The 22,662-nt window shown below is 36.1% G+C and overlaps 1 protein-coding gene and 1 long non-coding RNA gene across 6 annotated transcripts in view; one reads left to right on the top strand and one right to left on the bottom strand.

Annotated features, from left to right (window-relative positions):
• Window positions 1-22,662, top strand: part of DIAPH2 (diaphanous related formin 2) — a 1,049,860-nt gene that overhangs the window by 867,248 nt on the left and 159,950 nt on the right. For all 3 annotated transcript variants that reach the window (XM_038587833.1, XM_038587834.1, XM_038587835.1), the window contains one exon: window positions 8,353-8,448. In XM_038587833.1, the coding sequence (XP_038443761.1) occupies window positions 8,353-8,448 (96 nt within the window). The remainder of the gene's footprint in view (window positions 1-8,352; window positions 8,449-22,662) is intronic.
• LOC119868463 lies at window positions 27-21,609 on the bottom strand. 3 transcript variants are annotated; one of them, XR_005386384.1, is made up of 4 exons: window positions 21,509-21,609; window positions 21,270-21,388; window positions 21,042-21,131; window positions 27-70 (listed from the first exon to the last, which is right to left on the bottom strand). It is a non-coding gene; the product is annotated as an uncharacterized LOC119868463 (long non-coding RNA). The 3 variants fall into 3 exon arrangements; XR_005386382.1 differs by lacking the exon at window positions 27-70 and adding an exon at window positions 8,391-9,620; XR_005386383.1 differs by lacking the exon at window positions 27-70 and adding an exon at window positions 17,727-17,781.

The raw sequence follows: 22,662 nt of genomic DNA on the forward strand, positions 1-22,662 counted from the left end.
TTCTGGTTCATTGAGTGTTTATTTTTACAATATGTAATTTTCTTCTCCCAATCTTCTAGCATACACGTAACTAAAAAAAATGAATATGCATAAACATTATTTCTCAATGACCATTTACTATCAAGGTGTCTTATTATAGGCAAACTGCCAAAAATGTGTCCCTGGACAAAAAAGTTTCTTCACTATAACTACCATTAGAGTTCCATTTATTTGTGTTAACAAGCTCTCTTTAAGATACAAATGTATCAGGGAAAGTTAACTTACCAACTGAGTTAACCTGACAAAATTAGGTAGCACCTACCATGTAGATACTTGGGAGAAATCACCTCATCCTTCACCATTCATCACTTTGGAGCAAAATATCCATTTATCTTATGATCCCTAATACAATATTTATCTCATGACAAAATATACCTAAAACATTAACCATAATGTTAAAGAAGAGCAGCATTCAAAAGGAAGTTTACCCAGGATCTGATGATTTACCTCACTATAGGAAACTGTTAATTACCTGTTCTGAAAAGGAGATGAGATAACAGAATGAATGAACTCTCTAACCAACATTTTCCCTTTAGTTTTAACTTTAAGTGCTCTGAGATTGATTTTGCATTTTGGTAGGTAACACTGTGCTAGTCCTAAACCTAGGAGCATAACATTTTTATGTTTTGTTTTACAAATTTTCAAGTGCCATGTAATGTAATTACTGTACTGCTCCTAGCTCATCCTGTGGTTTCTGGTAGTTTCTTCTGAGCTCCTGTGTCCTTTTTTCCCTTGTAAAAGTTTTCTTCTTTTTCAACAGGAACATCCACTTTCATTATTTTCTTTAAAACTTAATACATTTTTAAAAAGATTTATGTATTTATTCATGGGAGACACAGAAAGAGAGACACAGAGACACAGGCAGAGGGAGAAGTAGGCTCCTTGAAGAGAGCCCAATGTGGTACTCAATCCTGGATCCTGGGATCACACCCTGAGTTGAAGGCAGACGTTCAACTGCTGAGTCACCCAGGCGTCCCTAAAACTTTATACATTCTATATATGCCCTCTTGTAATCTCTTTGGAATGGTATCTTGATTTTCTTACTTTCATTGCCATAAATAACTTCACAGACTATTATCCTAGTTACCATCTGTTGATTTTCCAAGTCACCCTTTTCTCTATTTTTCGCTCACAATTAAACTATAAACTAACAAAAACTTCCCAACTACAAACTAACAAAAACCTTCCATCAGGTATAGGCTTTCTAGATGTCTGTAGACTGCAATACACGTTGGCCAGGTTTTTGCCAAATGGTTTGACTTCTTTTATTTCTGACTCATATATAGCATTACTCTTACAGATAGATATTATGGTCCTGCAGCACATTGTGTTATTTTCACCATATTGTATTTGCCTTTTACTTAGTCTATTACCTACTACTTTGTTGAATTATAAGAGCTAGTTTCTTAGATCCCAGAGAAAGAATGTTGTTTCCCTCTTTTGATAGGTGAACAGTCTTCTAATTTTGTGCCATCTATAAATCCATGCATCTTGCAGTATGGTCTTAATCTGGACCAAAAAGGGTAGTGTTAAAAAGATTGAATCTAATTGATTTTTCTTTTACTCTACTTATCACTGCCTTCTTATACTGCCAACTTCCATTTACTACTGGTCATGAGCTTGCTCACAAACCAATTTTACTTTTCTATTTAGTCTTTCACCAACAATGCCAAAATTTTGCCCAGGGTTATATGCAGAGTAATATTTATCACTGCAAGTTAAATTATATTCTTGTATAACTGACTTCTCTCCCACTCTGGTCCATTTTGTGTACTACTATAAGGCTGACTTTAAATGTTACCTTTCTCATGTCACTATCTTTCTGGCTTTATAGTGTCCCTTGAAGCATGTTCAAATTTCTTACTTTGATATCCAAAGCCGTTTAGAAATTCACTCTAATCTAACTATCCAACTACAACTCCCATACCTTTCAACTATGTTCTCTCCCTACGGTTTATCATGCAGACCATGCATATTTGATTTGCATATAGGTAGCTATACTTACTCAAAACAACCTTGACACATTTTACCCTCTTAAAATCATATGATATGGACAGGTAAAGCAAATATATGATGATAAAAATCAGAGCAAACATTGCCTTGGAGTGGTGGAGGCAAGAGGAACTTTCTGGGGGTGATGGAAAGTTTCAATACCTTGCTTGTGGTGGTGCTTACATGGCTCTAGGTACTTGTCAAAATTCATCAAATTGTATGCATAAAATCTATACATTACACTATTTGTAAATTTATACACAAAGAGAGAGCAAGCAAGTGAGCACGTATGTGTATTCTAGGAGTTAATAAATCTAGATTTTAGTGTCTTCCTCCCAGTCATTATGCAATATTTTTAATGTAATATTTTCAGAGGCTTAAGTCCTAATTCTTAGGAGTCTTCCCCAACTCTTCTAGCCAACAGAGACCATAGTTTTATTTTTAAGAATTATATAATCTATGTAAGTATTATCTCACATGGTAGTGTCCTACCCTCAGTAAGAAGCTTTTTCCTTCTTTTGGATAACTTTATACTGATTGGTTTTTGATAACTTCTTTAACTTTTGAGCAGCTCAGCTTTTCTAGAAAGCTTTAATTATACAATTGAGAATTCAAGGAGGCTATAACAGTGAATTAAGGCCATTATGCCCAGGTTGTTTGGATTTTAAAAAATAATTTTCATAGTATTGGCTTTAGTTTAGTCATTTTTGAGCCACCTGGGTGGCTTAGTGGTTGAGCGCCTGCCTTCGGCTTAGGGCATGATCCTGGAGTCCCAGGATCAAGTTCTACATCGAGCTCCCTTCATGGAGCCTGCTTCTCTCCCTGTCTGTGTCTCTGCCTCTCTCTCTCTCTCTGTCTGTCTCATGAATAAATAAATAAAATATTTTTTAAAAATAAAAAAGAAACAAGATTCCTGGGTCAGAGACAAAGAACTCTGTTATTCACAGTACAGCCAGCAATGTGAGCTTCATGTTCATACTGTTTTCCCTTGCCTTCCAGATCCCCCAGGGCATTGCCAAGGTGAGCTGAGGTAGATGCTATGCCATTGGTGGGTTTTGTGTTACTGCTGATGACTCCAATTTTAGTGAACCCAAATCTTTTATAATGAAATGAAAGCAAACTGCCTGGCATTCACCCTGTAGGAAAATATAATCTATCTTCAAAACAAACAGACTTACCCTCTGCTCTGAAGGGAGGCACTATGTCTTTCAAGGCTGTTCACTATAAAAACAGTCTTGAAAAGATAATCCAGAAGAAAGGTTATCAATGCTTGTGGTCACAAAGTACACAGAAATGTGAGGAACCCACAGAGAATTACCTCTAAATAAGTTTGTGCTAGCCATTGGGGAATAATCTTGCACAAAGGTATACCAGAGATAGTTACCTAGTGCTAATTTTAATCTATGGCATCTCCAAACTCTTCTGGGGGAAAGTAAGTCAACACAGCACAGATAAATGTTGATAATGAAAATTGAGATCAGCAGGCATACGATATCTATTGAATGACCAACACTGTTGGAAGCATGAAATAGAAGGTACAACACATGCCTTTCATTTTACCCAAAGGTACGTAGCTCACACAGAGCCCCAGTGGACTGCATGTAACCAGCCTACCTCCTTAATACTGTCTCTGATCTAATTTCAGGATGAAATATTAGAAAGTTGCCTCTGAATTGTTACTTCCCAGACATGCCCATATATTATCATTTAAGGCCTTAAAAAAAATTACCAATTTTTTCCTCCATTTTCTTTCACTCAGTAAAATAAGTTTTGTAAGATGTGAGAAAACAGTTTTCTATGCAATTCAATAAAACTATTTTCCTTTTCAAGGAAAAAAAGACATTTTTTCCCCTGAGTTTGACCTCATAGATCAAAAAATAGAAAATAATAACAGCAACTCATTACAAATCACATCTAAATAAGAATTAATGGTTCTATGAACTTGCAAATTCTAAGTGAATTGTCAGTCTCACACAATTCAATCACATAACAAATTTCACTTAAATTCATTTAAAATGAAACCTATCTTTCAAATGATCATGTTGCCTTCCATTTTGTTTTAGGAATAACTGAAATATAAAATAATTCTAAGATATATTTATAAAAACCTTCATCCTTTCAGGTTAGATATTTTATGAAAATCTCTCCACTCTTGAAAAGTTATGGAGCAAATGATAAAGTAATGGTGAACTGAAACCTATATTTCTTTCTTTTAATACATCAGTGATATTTACAAAGACCTGGCCTTTCTTTTTTAACAGAACCATCTAGTACATACGTTCTCAGCAGGGTCAGTATCATCCCTCAAGGGGATGAATATTGGTTCTTAGGGAGGTGGGCAGAGAAGAATCTTAGATATTACAATTGTTTGTGGCCCTCCAAAAGACCACACTATATGAATGGATATGCAGTACATCTATTGCATTAAATTTTAATGGTGGGGGGATTAGGAAAAAAATGTCTGAAAAGGATCCTCAGGGGGAAGGGGAAACTTGTGGGAAAAAAACGGTTTAGAAAAAGTGGTCTAACATAATATTTTGATAAGTGCTGGCAGATGGCAGCCATTAATTAAGCAAAGGAATTCATTTTTAATTCCTATATATTGTATTTGTTCCATTTTTAGTATATGCATAATATAATGACATTCAAGAATTTTAATGAAATGGCATCCATGTCATTATGTTATAATTTCTTTAATGTAATTTTTTTCTTTTTTTTTAAATTTTATTTTATTTAGTCTTGAGAGTCACAGAGAGAGGGAGAGGCAGAGACACAGGCAGAGGGAGAAGCAGGCTCCATGCAGGGAGCCTGACTTGGGACTCGATCCTGGGTCTCCAGGATCACACCCTGGGCCTAAGGCGGCGCTAAACCGCTGAGCCACCCGGGCTGCCCATAATTTCTTTAATGTATTAAAATTTAATACTTGCATATTATTTATGTAAAATCATAAATATATAATGTTTCATAGTCTTTTTTCACTTTTACACATATATTTATTTTTCTACATAGTCCCTGTAATGACTATTTTTATAAGGATGCATGAAATTCAGTTATACCATGGTTCTCTTCTGGCTGTATTTCTATATCACTAAAAATTCCTTTCAGGTTTTATATGTAATTCTACTTCTCCTGACTGCCTATTAAAAATTGGTGTCCTCAGGAATCTGAGTCATTCTCCACAGTGCTGTCCAACAAGTCTTTCTAAAAGGAAAGTCTGATCAAGTCACTTGCCATTGCTTGTAGCTGTATTTCCCAATACAGTAACCATGCACATACAGGTAATGAGCACTTGAAATGAAGCTAATCTGAAGTGAATTGTGCTAAATTAAAAACATGCTAGATTTCTGAGACTTAATTTGAGAAAAAAAAAGACTAAAAAAAATTTTTTATATCGTGAGTTAAACATTTACTTAATATATGAAAATAAATTTCATCTGTTTTTAATTTTTTAAAAATGTGGCTACTAGAAAGTTTAAAATTATTTATGCAGCTCACATTTTTGGCCTGCATTATGTATCTATTGTAGAGTTATGACTTAAGGGATAGTGCTCGGGGACCTCGGGTGGGTCAGTGGTTTAGCGCCTGCCTTCGGCCGGGGGTGTGATCCTGGAGTCCCAGGATCGAGTCCCACTTTGGGTTCCCCACATGGAGCCTGCTTCCCCCTCTGCCTGTGTCTCTGCCTCTCTCTCTGCGTCTCTCATGAATAAACAAGAAAAATCTTAAAAAAAAAAAAAAGGGGGGGATAGTGCTCAAACTCATATCAGAATTATGATCTTTTATCATCTGGTCACCATATGCCTAGTCAATTTTGTCTTCTGCTAGCTGCAGGCAAAGAGGGCTGGTCCAGGTGTCAGATTGACCTGGACTCATAGCTGGCCCCCTCCACATGCCAGCTGTGTGATCTGGATCAAGATGCTTAAATTTTAAATTTCAGTATCACCAGCTGAAAAACAGAGATAATACCTATACAATGTGTTGTTGGATTAAAAGATAAAACAAATGTAAAGTGCTTACTGCATAAAATTTAATTCTCCCTGTACATTATAGCCATGCCAAACTATTTTCAGTTCCTCTTTTCTTTCTATTGTAGAGGGCAGGTGATCATTCAGATTTGTCTTCAGCTTTAATATTCCTAAATGTACATAATCCCACATTCCTGGTTAGTCATTGTGATGAGGTTTTGAAATATAGGTGAGGTCCGGAGCTGATGACCAAGAAAGAATTTTTGAGACGTCTTTGGTGCAAAATGGTGGTTTTATTAAAGCATGGGGACAGGGCCGGTGGACAGGAAGAGCTGCTGCCCACAGCCTGTGAGGGGTGGCTGACTATATACTTGCAGAGTTGAGGGAAGTAAGCAAAAAGGGAGATTTCAAAAGATCAAAAGGGAGATTTTTTTTTTTCACATACTAAGGAGGACCTATAAGACACTGAAGGCTTTTCAGTGCTTAAAGATTGATTTTCCCTCTAGCAAGGCATTAACATTAAGACAATTGGAAACTTACTGAAGAATGTCACACATATCCCACCCTGGGTGGGGGTGGCTTGTGGGGTATCAGCTGTGCTTTGTGCAGCTAGCCCTGTTCCCTCATCAATTGGGGTTCCACTTTTATTTGTCCCTTTTTTTTTTTTTGCCAAATTTTGGACCTGAGAACCTCTGTGCTTCCTTTTGTTTTTTATTTAATATCATGTTCTAGAGAATCCATTTTATTATTTGTTTGTTTGTTTGTCTATTTATTTTATTGAGCACTTGCTGTGTGCCAGATATCACCCCTTTAATTTATTTTTTTATTATTTTTTTTAATTTTTTGAAGACAGCTTTATTTTTTAAAAATTTTTTAAATTATTTTTTATTGGAGTTCAATTTGCCAACATATAGCATAACACCCAGTGCTAATCCCATCAAGTGTACCCCTCAGGGCCCGTCACCCAGTCACCCCAACCTCCCTTTCCACTACCCTTTGTTCGTTTCCCAGAGTTAGGTGTCTCTCATGTTCTGTCACCCTCTCTGATATTTCCCACTCATTTTCTCTCCTTTCCCCTTTAAACCCTTTCACTATTTTTTATATTCCTCAAATGAATGAGACCATATAATGTTTGTCCTCCGGAGAATTCATTTTAAAAGAAAAAATGATTGATGTAACATTGAAGAAATCTCAAGTCAAATAAAGGGCAAAATCAAAAGAGGTTTTAGCTTGTTCTTGCCCTGTAGGAGAATATTTTTCTTGTGTGTGATTTGATACCCCCTAGTTATTCTTTAAGCAAAGTAGGATTTAAATGTAACTTTAGAACAGCATCAGAAAGTTTCTTCTCCTTCCCTCCTGCCTTCTTCTTCTCTTAACCCCTCTGCCTGCAAATGTCTTCTACCCAAGACCCACACATTTAGCTACGACTCAAATTAACTACTTAGTTAGGGTCCTTTTTTATCATCAGCTAGGCCAGATGAGAAGATGGTTCTCATTCTCAGTTTGCTGTGGATTACCCACAGTGTAGTAGGGTTTCTGGCAGTAAATACCTTGAAACAAATGTTCTAACAAATCTTGAAAGTGTTTTTGATGGCCAGAATTGTAAAAAATAAGAGTAGTTTAAAATGTTTTAAATGCATTTGCATTAGGAATTTCTATGTACATCTTTTGAATACTCTGCTCTTGGAATCTTAATAGTTCCTTCCCATAGGAAAAATTAGAAACACAACAGCATTCCAAAAGGGATGATGAGACTCTGGCTAATGTCTCTCAAATGTAAAATGTGGCCTTTCAAATGATGTTGTCACCTGCTCCTTCTATAATGTCAGCATTTTGAAATGGGTAAAGGATATGGATTAGGTAGGAATTGAATGCAAATGTGTTTTTGCAAATAGTGTCTTTTCAGATCATCACAGATGATGGTTGAATGCTGAAGATATTAATACAATCAGTATTTAACCTTGTGTAACTATACTTCCTCAAATCATGCCCTGCACATTGATTGCATTAAGCTAGGTCATTGGTTTCTTGTTTAGGAATATCTTATAAGAATCTTAACTGGAAAGTTAAGTAGTTCATCAGCTACTGTTTATTTGTATACTGAGCATGTCATCAGTAATACAAAAGACAAGGCCCTTAAATAGAAAGAACAGTGGGATTGGCATGAATTTTGCTTAATGCTGCATAATAAGCAAAGTAGCCTGTGGTACCAGAAACTGACAGGGTTCATTATGTTTAAACAGATATATGTCTTTAATTTAGGGATATTATGTAAATCTGACAGAAGTTTTTACCTTTATTTTTCTGTAGTTTAACTTTAATTGCTCCAAGATTAATTCTGATTTCTCGCTCCCTCCAGAGGGTGATGAGACTGGTGTGATGGATAATCTTCTAGAAGCCCTACAATCAGGTGCAGCGTTCCGAGACCGCAGAAAGCGGATTCCAAGGAATTCAGGTAAAACTCGTTCCACCTTACATGGTATTATAAAATGTGAATGTTCATAGACAAATAACACCCCCAAAAAACATTCGATTCTCCATGAATTTTTTTAATAGTCGATTTTAATTCATGTGTTAAGTCTCAACAGGCATCTATGTCTATGTGATCACAATTTTCAATTTGGTAAAGGTATCCTCAAATAACTGTAGGCGTTGCCAAAAAAGTTCAGAAATAAGGACTCCTGCTGTGTTTAATATTAAATATTTTAATTGTTTTATGCACATGTAGTTTGGGTGGAACATGGTTTAAAGCCATAAATATTAATAAAGCGTTAAAAGTAATTGGCCCTAGGGATGTCACATTAGCTATTTACAGGTAAGGAGACTGAAATAATGCTTCTTTCGAGAGGTCATTTTGGCTTTGTAGTACAATCCATTCTCCATTCTCCATGTTAATAAAGAGAGGAGAGGCACAGTCATATTAGAAAGTTGTCTGTTTGGGCAGCCCCGGTGGCTCAGCGGTTTAGCGCCACCTTCAGTCCAGGGCATGATCCGATCCTGGAGACCCGGCATCCAGTCCCACCTCCAGCTCCCTGCATGGAGCCTGTTTCTCCCTCTGCCTGGGTCTCTGCCTCTCTCTCTCTGTCTCTCCCTCTCTCTCTCTCTGTCTCTCCTGAGTAAATAAAAAAAAAAAAAAAATAGTTCTCTGTTTGTACCCTGTGGCTGTGGTAAATAATGGTTCCTCTCAGAATAATCCGGGTAGCTGAGCTATCCACCTCCTATAAGGAAATTTCGATATTTTTAGTTTATATCTTACGTGAAGAGGAAGAAATTAGGTATTGATTTTAAAAGTCCTCTTCATGGCTATGGAGCAATATGGAGAAGTAAATGAAAAAAGGAAAGTTAGTAGTAAATATGTAAATTCTACTCGGATTAAGGATATTTGTCTATAATTCAACACATATTTTGTATTTGGACTGGAAACTAATATATAATCAGCCAAATAGAAAGTGGTTAGCTCTTTAAACCATTGTACTCCAACAAACCAGTGAAAGAAATGGAGCCCAGTACAGTTGTCCAGGAAGGTTTTTGGCAATGACGAAATTCATGGCAGAGGACAATATAAGTTATCTTCATCTTTTTTACATTTGAGTAAATTTTGATGGATATGAAGACATTAGAGATGACCTACAAAAAGAGTACAAGACTGGAGGAAAGAAAAGCAAACTATTTGTGTATTCATATTGCAGTGCTGTGTAGCAGAATATTAGGAGCATTACTAATCTGTAACTATGCAGCAGCCATTTCATCTACCCTCAGTCTTTATCCGTAAAATAAGAATGTTTTACCATGCTATCAGAGACCCCTTCCAACTCCTAAGAGAATAGAAACCTTCACTGTTCTTTCTTGAACTATCAGAGTATTAACAGTGAAAAGCAAACTGAAATAATTTCTCTATCAATTCAGTTCTCTGTTAAGCAGCTGTTAAGTAAAAGCATATTATTCTGTGCCATAAAAGAACTGCCATCATCTTTCTAGGCTGTTTATTTTTAGAATACATTTGCTAAGGCCCCTGTCTGATTAGGCTCACATCTCATACTGACTCTAGAAAGATTGTACTGAGAAAGAGAGAGATCATCTCATGGTGTTTCTGTGAGCTTGGTACTTAAGGGAATATAGTATCAATTGTGAAACACCAAGAATAGATTCACAAACTGCATAATTTTATAGTATTGATTCCAAGTATTCTCAATTGAAACTTCCATTGGTTTGTAGCTGGAGTGCATCCATGAACCCACAGGGTCAAAAATATCAACCCGTGTTGTTCTGGCAGTCATTCCAAGTGACAGCAGCCAATGCAAGTGTCCAGAGGTAAAAAGAAACTAGAAGCAGATGGTAGCAACTATTGGTAAAGCATCTTGAGCATCAGAGTTCAAGTGAGGGAGAGGGGGAGGCAGGCATAGAGTTGACAAGTCTGCCAAAAACTGCCCTATTTGCTTACCTCTTTCTGGAAGCAACAGAACTGGGAATTTTCCCAGATTTCCTCCTTGTTTTTTTAACTCTTCTAACTAGATATTTTCCTGCTGGCCTCCTTTTGTTTCACTTTCTTAGGTACTTTTTTGGTTCTTTTTCAATGCACCATTGACTTTATATTGTTATACTCTCCCTGATCAACACTAGCATCCTTACTACTTTCCAATAACCTCTACTTTAACATGATGCAATAGAAGCAGAAAAATCAAATTATAAAGAAGGCTATTTTGGGGATGCCTGGGTGTCTCAGCAGTTAAGCGTCTGTCTTTAGCTCAGGGCATGATCCTGGGGTTCTGGGATCAAATCTCACATTGGGCTCTTTGTGAGGAGCCTGCTTCTCTCTCCCTCTGCCTATGTCTCTGCCTCCCTGTCTCTCATTAATTAATAAATATCTTTAAAATGAATGAATAAAGAAAGAAGGCTAGTTTTATCAAGCAAAGTAAAATAAGAGCAAATAGCCAAAAAATCTGAAATCAGAGTCAGCCACAAACATCGAAGATGTACTGCTCTGCTTGCCATCTCCATTCTTACTGCTTACAGGTGGAAATTATGGTATGTAAAATACAGAGCTCTACAATTGTGCTTTTTTTTTCAATTGTGCTTTTAATTGCAGTGTTTTTATTTCCATATTTAAACAAAATGAGATGATTTATATTCTTCATTAGAAAATCAAACTGTTAGTAAATGGTATGATTAGTTGCCTAAATTATATAACTTTCACACTGAGTCTATGTCCCCTCCTCAGGATCTACCAAATTAGGAAACTCAGAGCTCCCAAATACTGCCTATATTCCAAATACTGAGAGTGTTGTTTGAAGTAAGGGCCCCAAAAGACATTTCAAAGGAGTCTATTATGTAAGGAGTGCTATTGAAAAAAATACTGATAACTAGTATAGCATAGTCTTCAACCATTCAGAATGAACAGAGGCAATAAGTAGTCCCTATGGTGGTACTAATACATACTGGCTGAATATCAACCCAGATTATAAACTTTGCTAATACCAAACTCAGAGATTAGGAAATGAGCCCCATAACATTCATTAATTTATTGTACATCTGTTCTGTGAAAGATACTATGCTACACATGAGGGAAGAATGCAGAAATAATTATGATTTTCTTAGTTATAAGACCCTTATGTCTTGTGGGAAAGATAAATAGTACAGAAAGATCACAGAATAAAGCAGAAAATAATAGATACTATACAAGAGCTTTTAATAATCTACATTGTGAGCTTAGAGGAAGGAAATATGTTTTATTGGATATATCAGAAAAAGACATGGCAGAAAAGGTTTTTAAGGGTGAGTATGGATTTCAGCAGTTGGAATTGCAGGTAGGGATAGTGGCCAAATGAAATGTCATTAGAAAAATACAGAAGTAAGAAAGTGCAAAGCATTTTGGGAGCATGACAAATAGTCCACCTAGTAAGAAAGTAGGCTGCATAAAGTGTAGAAGTATGGAGATAATTCTGGAAAAGTAGATTGATTAGCAGTGAGTGCTATATGCAACTGATGAATCACCAAATTCTACCCCTGAAACTAATAATACATTATATGTTAACTAAATTGAATTTAAATAAATTTAAAAAAATAAATTGATGCCACATCATAGAGTGCTTGAATAAGAGACTAAGGTGTTAGCATATAATTCATCAGGCAATGGGGAAATATTGAAAGTTCTTAGGCAGTGGAGGAACATGATCAAAGTTATATATTATTAAGACATTTAATCTACAGGAGTATGAGTGATGAATTAGGGTTCTACCATCAAATTTTAGTGAAAGGAGATAATTTAGAAGAAGAGGAGGAGGGGAAGCCAGGAGTCAAAGATAATCATAGGATTCTGAGTTTGAGTAGCTAGAAAGACAGTTGGGTTATGAGTAAAAACTATTAAGATCAGGAAAAGGAGTGGTAATGAAAGATAAAGTAAGTTTTAGGAGAGTAAAACTGAAAGTGGCAACAGAGCTTAAAGTCAAGCTTTCCAGAAGTTTCTTGGAAGTATAGGTGTCAGTTTCATCACAAGATGGTTGAGTTTGTGAGATTTCTGGTTATAGTGTGGAAATGGAAGGGATTATTAGAGTGATTATCCAAATAAAAGAGATCTTAAAACAGAACTTTGAAAATGCCTTCACTTAGGGGCTAAAACTAGCAAAGAAGATAGAAAAGGAGTAGTTGGGCAGGAGGGAGGATAATCAAAACATTCTAGAAGCAAAAGAAGAGGGAAGTATTAAGAAGGCAGAAAAGATGGGCATTTTCAACAATGACATATGTTATGGTAGAACCAAAATGGATAAACATCGATGATTTGCCATTTGTGAATTTTCTATCAACATTTTAAGAGCATCTTTTCAATATTTGGATGGAACTGGGAGCCAAAAAGCAGGAACTAAGCAGTGAGTAGATTGTGAGGCTGCAGGGATTGATAGTATTCATTCAACAATTGAACAGTTTTATTCAATGCTTCCTGAGTATCATGTACTGGCTTAGGTACTGAGGATGTGCCACCAATCAGGGCACCTGCCTTAAGGAGCTCACATATTGGGACACCTGGTTAAGTGTCTGCCTTCAACTCAGGGCATGATCCTGGAGTCCTGGGATTGAGTCCCACATCGGGCTCCCTGCATGGAGCCTGCTTCTCCCTCTGCCTATGTCTCTGCCTATCTCTCTCTCTCTCTCTCTCTCTCTCTCTCTGTGTGTGTGTGTCTCATGAATAAATAAATAAAATCTTAAAAAAAGGAGCTCACATACTTTTTGGGAAAACATGAATGTAAGCCATCTGATAAAATTGCAATGTGATTTTATCTGTGCTATAATGAGATAGGAAACGTGCTCGTGCAGCACAGGAGTTCGAGTAACTTTCCCTACCCCTTCATCTCTCAGCTATGCATCCCTAGAATGTGGACTATGCTTTCTAGGAGTCTGGTGAGTGAAAAGACCATCTCACTTTTCCTTAATAACCTAGTATGGATCTATCACCTATGAATTTTGCTGAATCTTTCTGGACCCTGTTTATTACAGCTTTTCTTAGCACTCAAGGTAATATGTTCCATATGTTTACAATCTACTTTGGAAAGAATTACCCATAACTATTCCTGACTTTGTCATTATAAAATCAAAGGTAAGCTTTGGAAGAAAAAGAAACACATGTAAAAAAAACTTTGCAGAAGTGAAAACCACACTTAAAATATAAATACACAGTACCATATATGTTTCATTACTGAATAGCTATGGATACTTAGCACTTGTTTCTCCTCTCTCAACCAACTTAACCTCATTCTTTGCCAACTACAAGTAAATATAAAGTCTTCTTAGCAATGGATATCTAACTTAGGTATTTTGGCTATTACTAGATTTTGGTATATAGTTCCAACCATTAAAAAAATAAAAACATACAAGAGAAGCATTATGAAGAAATGAAACCAGGAAACAGAATAAATGTAATTTGCTTTTAGAACTACACAGGGAAACCAAGAAAAAATAAATTTGAAGAAAAAACAAACAAACAAAAGAAACTCAGGGGACACACAATCATAGTTTTATGGATCAGCAGGATAATAATATAAATGAGAAGCTCTAATTTACCATTTGAAAACAGATAAGGACAAGAAACAACCGGGGGAAAAAAACAGAGGGTAAAAAACCCCACTAAGTATTAAGGGAAATACCTTTACAACAAAACTGCAAACCGACATTTTCCTAGGCCTCTCTCTACCTCCTGTAAATAACGAAAGCCAAGTTTTCCTGGCTGTTGTCTCCACATACACATTCAGGACCTCAAATGCCTATAAGGATCTCCGAAATATTTCTAGAAGTTCTCAGTGGGCGTTTCCCAAACACAGTCACCTATCACTGTTCTACCTCCACCCATAATACCATGCATTTCCATGCCTGCTGTTTGCTATAGCAATAGGCACTCTCATGCTTTCATGATGCCAGAGTTTAACAGTGGTCAGTGGCAAAGTGGGAGGAAACATCTCTTTCTTCCTTTAGTGTGGCACTTCACCAGTATACCAAGCAGCAATACTTATGCCTCAAAGTCTTACATTTTTAGAAAAACAGCTTTCAGTTTTAAATTACAGCCCTCTTAATCTCTCTAGGATTTGGTCCCATATTGCAAGGCCCAAAGACAACCCTATAACAGATCCCATGTTGCACTCAGTATCATCCTCATCTTTTGATGACCAAGTTCTGTTGGAGTTTTGTGTTTGTTTGTTTGTTTGTTTGTTATTATTACTAGGTCAAGGTGGTCATTCATCCAAGCTGCTTACTTCTTTCTCCCTTAGAATGAATTCTTTCCCATGGGGATCCCCAGTCTTCTATTTTGCAAGTGTTAGATTCTTGGACTAGCCAACTAAACCTCATTTTGTCTGTAGTAGAGTAATTATATTCTAATGTGCATTTGAAATTTAGCAAAAATATGACATAATGCAAGCAAATAAACAAAAATGTGGCATTCATCCAAATGACACTTATTAATCAAATACTAGGGGCCAGGCAACCATGCTAGAGCCCTGGAGTAGAAAAATGGATAAAGTATGGGCGTTGGCTTCAAGTATTCACAGCCTCCCGGGGAAGGCAAATGTATATACAATATAAATGCTATGATATATGTATGTAGAAAATGCTGAAAGAGCAACTAGCTGCCTAGAGAATTTAAGAAAATTTTCATAATAAAAGTGGCATTTGAATTATATTTTGATGGATAAATAGTAGTTTACTTGTAGGAGAATAGGAGGGATAAACATTTCAGATAAAGGAAATGGCAAATACATACATTAGAAATAGGAAAGTGTACAGAGGCAATGATGGAAAGTTTATTGCAACAAAGAGTCAGCAGAGGTTTTTAAGTAAAAGATTACATAACTACACATACACACACAGACACATAATCAAGAGGGGCTGAGGCTGGAAAGAACAGATTTGAGGGCATCTGCATCTATAGAGTTATAGAAACCTGGGATTACTCAGGAAGAATATGTCCAGTGAAAGGTAAATAGGCGAAGAATAGAGTATATGGGAATTACAGTATTTAAAAGGAAAATAGAACAATTAATAAGAAGGATACTGAGGGAAAGAAATGGTTAGAAAGGGAAGAAGAGAATCAGCAAAAAATGACACCTGGAAAACTCAGGGGAGGGAGAATTTCAGAATGGAGAAAGTTAGGAGGGTTGTATTCTGCAGGAAGTCAAGTAAAATGATGGCTGAAAATAGACTACTGGGTTTCAACTAGCAGGTGACAGTTGACCTTTCCCCAAGCAGTTTCAGTAAAACAGTGGAGGTCAAGAGCAAGGTACTAATGGATTAAAAAATGAAGAATATCTTGTGTACCTTAAAAGTTGAGGCTTGCAGGAAAGAAAAGCAGAGTGAAAAGACAAGTTGTGTTTCTTCTAGAGATTCTGACACAAAACTCTAGACACTTACAGGGATCTTGAATGGAATTGCCATTCATAAATTAATATGTCTAGTATCACTTACAAATATGTGGCCTTCTCCCCTCCTAATTCAGTTGTATTTATTGAGCATATAATATACTATGTGATGTAGTTAAAATACTTTAGCATGCCTAGTGCTTTACAAAGTTAAAGTACTTTCTCATTTATTGTGTGATATGTGATTCATAGTCATCTAATGCAGAGAGAATAGTCTTCTCATAAGTTAAAATGAAAGACATTTGTGGCATCGTAGAAAGAAAGAATAGATTGGGGTTTGAAGAAAGTTATTCTTGAGTTAACTGGGTAGAAGCTGGGGAAGACATGGGAAGGGGACAAAAAAGATGAGACTATCTTCAGAAAATCTTTGTCACTGGGATGCCTGGGTGGCTCAGTGTTTGAGTATCTGCCTTCAGTTCAGGGTGTGATCCCAGGGTCCGGGGATTGAGTCCCAGGAAGCCTGCTTCTCCCTCTGGCTATGTCTCTGCCTCTCCCTTTGTGTCTCTCATGAATAAAGAGGTAGAAAAAAAATCTTAAAAAAAAAAGAGAGAAAATATTTGTCACCTTCAGAATTAACTGGTTTGCAAGTGGTGAAAGTCAAGAGTGGGTAGGTCATAGTATATGTGTGATTTTCTTTTTCTTTAAAAGATTTATTTATTATGAGAGACACACAAAGTGACATAGGCAGAGGGAGAAGCAGGCTCCATGCTGGGATCCCGATGTGGGACTCAATCCCTGGACTCCAGGATCATGCCCTGGGTTAAAGGCAGGTGCTAAGCTGCTGAGCCACCCAGGCGTCTATATGTGTGATTTTCCTGAGATGAGGAAAAGAGGTGGTGAGGAAGTAGCAAATCAAATAATCCTTAGGCAAGCCACTTAGTGTTCTCAGGTGTGTTAGTTTGGTTACCTCTTGGCAATGGCTACAAGGTAAACACTAGGAATCTTAGAGAATTGATCAATGTTCAGGTCACAGCTAAAAATACAAGAATGGGAAAGATAATCTGGGGAAAACAAATAGAGCAGGGAACAAAAGAGAGAACCCTGGAGAAAACAAACATTTGTGGTACTGGTTCTCAGCTCTGACTACACACTAGAATCGCTTTGGGAGATTTCTAAGAAATAGCCACATCTGGTTCCTCTCTCAACCAATTAAATCCAAATCCATGGAGTCAGAGCCTGGGCAATAGTATGTTTTAAGTTATTCAGGTGATTTTAATGTGCCACAAAATTTGAAAACCACCAATTTATGGGACTAGCTTGGAAGCTGGAGCACATGGAAAAGAACATGAAAAAGTTGATTATGAAGGAGTGAGGAGAAAAATAGCTATCGTGGTATTAACTTTTCTTTTTTTTCCTTTTTTAAAATTTTTTTTTATCGGAGTTCAATTTGCCAACATATAGCATAACACCCAATGTTCATCCCGCCAAGTGCCCCCCTCAGTGCCCATCACCCAGTCACCTCAACCCCCTGGCCACCACCCCTTCCACTACCCCTTGTTCATTTCCCAGAGTTAGGTGTCTCTGGGTGGCTCAGCAGTTGAATGTCTGCCTTCGGTATTAACTTTTCAAAGAGAAAGTGCCAAATAGCATCAGATGTAGCCAAGAGAGACAATAAAATAAGGATTGGAAAGGATCCATTGGGTTTAACTATTAAGAATTCATTGATGACTTTAGCAAAAATAGTTTTAGGAATGTGTTTAGGGGGTTGGGGTAAGAAAGGCATAGAAGCCAGGTTGCAGGGATCCCTGGGTGGTGCAGCGGTTTGGCGCCTGCCTTTGGCCCAGGGTGTGATCCTGGAGACCCAGGATCGAATCCCACATTGGGCTCCCGGTGCATGGAGCCTGCTTCTCCCTCTGCCTGTGTCTCTGCCTCTCTCTCTCTCTGTGTGACTATCATATATAAATAAAAATTAAAAAAAAAAAAGAAGCCAGGTTGCATTGAGTTCTAAAATACTATTAATTTTTAAGATTATTTAATTTAGTATCTTCTTTTTTCATCACCAAATGTGAATTTTATGATGAAGTATATACCTATATTAGTTACATAAATTGGACTTTGTTTTCTTTTTATTTATGGAAATTAAATTTTGCTTTGGGCATGGACATACACATGTATTGATTAATAAGATCTAGGTTTGCATTAGGAAAGCTGGAAACAGAAGATTACACTGTGGTCTATCTTTGATTATTCTTTGACAACTAGAGAACAAATTGAGCACAGACCATTTATGCTCTATTTATATGCAAAATTGTTCTAAGCAAGCATTGATGATGTTCTCTATAGAAATTTCAATCACTTTTGCTTGTCTTTTCTCCTACACCATATAATCAGCTCTGCTGCACATTTCTTTATTGGTGATCTCTGCCGGCCAGTAGGAGATAAGGTCAATTTCAGTTGATTTTTAAATGAGAATATGAATTTAGCAGGCTTCCTTTAGATATTGCAATGTGGGATAAGTTAGGACAAGCAATTATTATGCAGCAGTAAATTTTTCTTGGTAGTTTCAATTCCATGTCAAAAACTTATGGACATGCTAATGTTGGTAGTTAAGCTCACATAACCACCTGCTTATTTACAAACCCTCAATTCAGGCAAAAATGGTTGAGACCCTATATGTCAGGTGCATGAGACCACTCTAATATGAACTACATTAACTGACAAGGTATTCATCAGACTGTAATAAGAACCTTAAAATTTCTGAAAAACTAATTGCTTTCAAAATGAAAAGGGAATAGTTGTTTTAATTGGTGGCTGTGATTATGGGCTTATTTCTCTCATATGGACTCAGGAGTATATTATTGTGTATTTTCCTAAACAGGGATAAGAATTTGTAAAATGTTCAGCCAAATCCCATCTGCTGCCTCAGTGGCCAAAGGCAGCTAGACTCACCTGGAAATGAACGTACTCCCTATACCTATCTTTTAATTTTCATGAAACCTTTGGACACACCTTTCTTGTGTATTACAATTTGAACCTTACTCCTGGTAGTTCATTTCCTTGTGTCCATTAAAATGAGAAGAGTAGAAGGTAAAAGAAGAAAGGAAAAGGGCAGTGGGTATCTTAAGATCCATAGTACTCTTGAGATTCAAGTTTTTCTATTATTCATAAGTATTTTTTGCATATGCCAAAACACAAGGTATAAGACCTTGAACCTAATATAGTGTTTTCCCCTATTCCAGAAAACCTTGTAAGGTTATGCTCAATGTCAACCCTTTTAAAGATATAGATGATACAAAGTGTTAAAATACTAAAAAGCTTACAACTGAATTTCACTATTAAAAGATTATGATTTATTTTTAGCACCTAGCACATAACTCAGTATATTACATGCGCTTGATAACTGGTTGTTAAAAACTTCACAATTATCAAAAAATTGAATCTACATTAAATCCTTTTCAATATATTGTACCTGAAGCTATCAAGTTTGAAATTTAGGAGATGAGGGATGCCTGAGTGGCTCAGCAGTTGAGTATCTGCCTTTGGCTCAGGGTGTGTCCCGGTCCTGGGATTGAGTTCTACATCTGGCTCCCTGCATGGAGCCTGCTTCTCCCTCTGCCTGTGTCTCTGCCTCTCGCTGTGTGTCTCTCATGAATAAATAAATTTTGAAAAATCTTTAAAAAAATTTAGGAGATGAAAGAAATAAAAATTTTATTCTACATCACTGTAAATGGAATTCCATTAACACTCAGTCTATTTTATGGGAAAACTGAAATGTCCTAAGCATGTTACCTTCACATAACCTTTCTACTAGTAATGTTTAGGCTTGACAAGTAAAGAAAAAATCTGAGTTTAATGTAAAAAACAAAATATAACTATATGTCATTACTCTTATTCTTACATCCATTGTGCTTGCATTTGACTGCCACCTTTTTGTCATTTTCAACCCAAATTGCAATTTGTTCTACTCCTAATGCTTGAAGGGCAAAATTCCTAAATACTACTAGAGAAAATACAAAAACAAACAAACAAACAAAAAAACAAAACAGAGCCTTTTGTTTAAGTTTCACAAATCTTCTCATCTTTGTAAATATGCTCTATAAGACAGGGGAAGTAGCCAGGAGTTAGTGAATCTCTTTAGAATAAGTGTAACTAATTAATTGCTTTTCCAGCCTTCTCACAGATTTACTTAGGAGAACAGATCTTCTGAAGTTTAAGGTTTTATCTAGTATGTATGAGTATTCAAAGGATTTGAACTATTTGAGGGACTTCCAGAATCTTGGGTGATATTTTCCCTTTCCACTTGGAAAGGTTTTAGCTGAGATTTCTTAGGGTTATTGGTCTGCTCTATTGTTCGTCTTGCATAGATGTAGTATATAGCAAGCAATACAATACTCTGTGGGCAAAGAACAGGTTTTTTTTTTTTAATTTCATACATTATTCACAAATCTGCAGTGATTTTAGAAAGTCAATGTATGTCCAGATGCAGAGAAATGGAAGAACACAAAAACAAGGATATGATTTCCATATTGTTTGGAAAGTTTATACTATTGTGTATGGACTTCATCTTTATTGAAAGTTATAGTAGCTATTATATTTTAGTAGATATATCACTATAAATCAAAAGTATACATATCTATCTTGTTTCCTAATGAACTGATTATTTTTAAATATGTGGAGCTAACCTATGAAGGGAAGTTTGTATCGAGAAGGATAAGCAGTAAGACTTTGTGAACAATCTAATGTTTATTTTAGCCATATTTGCGACATCATTTCAGTTGTCTATATCAATGCTATTTTAAGCAGCAAAGGTAATAAAAGATGATTATGTTTTGTACAAATTGTGGATTTTATTGTCATCAACAGATAATTGTCATCAAATATGCCTAAATTGAAAAGAAAAGGTTCTTTTTAAAGAATTTTTCTAATACAGAGTTTTCATTTTATGATCCAAAATTAAATGAACTCTCATGTTCTTATAGAGAACATTAAAACTAGTTTAGTTAATAGTCCTAAAAACCCACAATATGAAGGCCCCAAGAGGATGACCATCCATAGTGACTGGGATAATGGTTCAATACAGAAATTAAATTTAGAAATAAAGTTACAACATACTGAGTTTCTGGGAAATTATTAGAGGATATTTTCAATGTTGAATTCAGGTAGAATTAGATTAGAAAAGTCAAGTGGGAAGAAAAACATCACATCTTACCATTTGAATATTTTTTTCAGTCACCACAAATAATACTGATCACTTTGCATGATTCATTTTGAACTTCCTGGCAGAGGAAGATGCAAAGCACTGAAAAAGAATTATGGTCAAGTTGAATGCTGTCCACACAAATCCTATGCATTATAGATTATCCTCACGCTTCCAGTTTCTTAACTTTTTTCCTACTTACCATGCTTTGTGGTCCCAGGCCCTTTGTACGCCACTTACCTCACATCCCTTCTGCTGTGTCAGAATTGTGTTTTATCTTTTTATCTCTCTTAAAACATTGTTTCCCACCATCATTGTCCCAATCTTATATTCCACATATTAGCTGTGGGGAAGCAAAACTTCATGGAAAAAAATGAGGAAATATAATTGTGTCAGCATTGTTTGAAGTCTGTTACTTTAGTCTCAGCATTCTGTCTCTTTTAGGAAAACAAGACTGACAATAATTAATAAATTCTTACTTTATGTAAAATTGTTCAGGTCATGGTATCAGGGAGAGATCAATGAAGGATATTTCAAAGGGACAGAGAAAAAGTTCCTGGATGGACTCTTGGTTCCCAGACTTTTGAGGATTATGATGTCATAATTGCTGGAATTTATAAGTACTTCTGGTAGTGAGTAAAAAAAAGTATTAAGCAATGAACTTTTTGTACACTTAAATTATTTCATCAATTAATATAGACATTTGTGAAATGACTACATGATTTGATTTTTGCCCTCAGAACATGTACACTGTGAAAAAAAATTGATGGGGAAAATACCTTTTCATAAAAGTTCCTCAGACCACAATGGGGAGTTGATTACAGCTTGACAGGTATAAACATGTTCAATGAAAAGGAAAAAGTCTGGGATTTTCAATAAGTAGGGTAGTTTAGTAGGGTTAGTACTTTAAAAAAAAATTTGTCTTTCCAAATTCATTCAAATAGTATATTAGATTTTACTGTAATAGGTCATAATGAATTTCTACTTTAAGGAGAAATCTTTTATTATTAAGACATGTAGAACAAAATATTTTTTAAAAACACTTGTGTTATAAACTAACTGAGATGTTAATTTTTCTCTAATGTCTTAAAAACATGCAACTCTGTTAATTCACTTTTTTTTTTTTAACTTGGAGGCCAACTCCAGTAAAAGTGAGATGCTGCAGTGTGTACACTTATCTATTTTTCCAAACCAAAGCATGGCCCTTGGAGAGTATCATCTTTTATCAATCTTGATTTTTTTTAAAGATTTTATTTATTTGAGAGAGAGAGCATGAGTGGGAGGGAGGAGCAGAGGGAGAAGCGGACTCCACATAGAGCAGGAAGCCTGACATGATGGGGGTGGGGAATGCTTGATTCCAGGATCCTGAGTTCATGACCTGACCCAAAGGCAGACACTTAACCAACTGAGCCACCCAGGCACCCCTATCAATCATAATTTTTAATCAACTCATGTGAAAAAAGCATTTTTATTATGCATTAAGCATGACTTTTTAAACTACTACTTAATTTCCATTCTTGACCATCAAATATGTTTTGTTCTCCTAGTTGATTTGGCTATGAACATTAAATATTGCAAAGTTTTCTTAAAAAATTGGAAAAGAAGCTCAATTTTGAAGTATGGCTTCTTTTGG

This window comes from Canis lupus, chromosome X (genome assembly GCF_011100685.1).
Source record: "Canis lupus familiaris isolate Mischka breed German Shepherd chromosome X, alternate assembly UU_Cfam_GSD_1.0, whole genome shotgun sequence".
Classification (NCBI taxonomy): domain Eukaryota; kingdom Metazoa; phylum Chordata; class Mammalia; order Carnivora; family Canidae; genus Canis; species Canis lupus.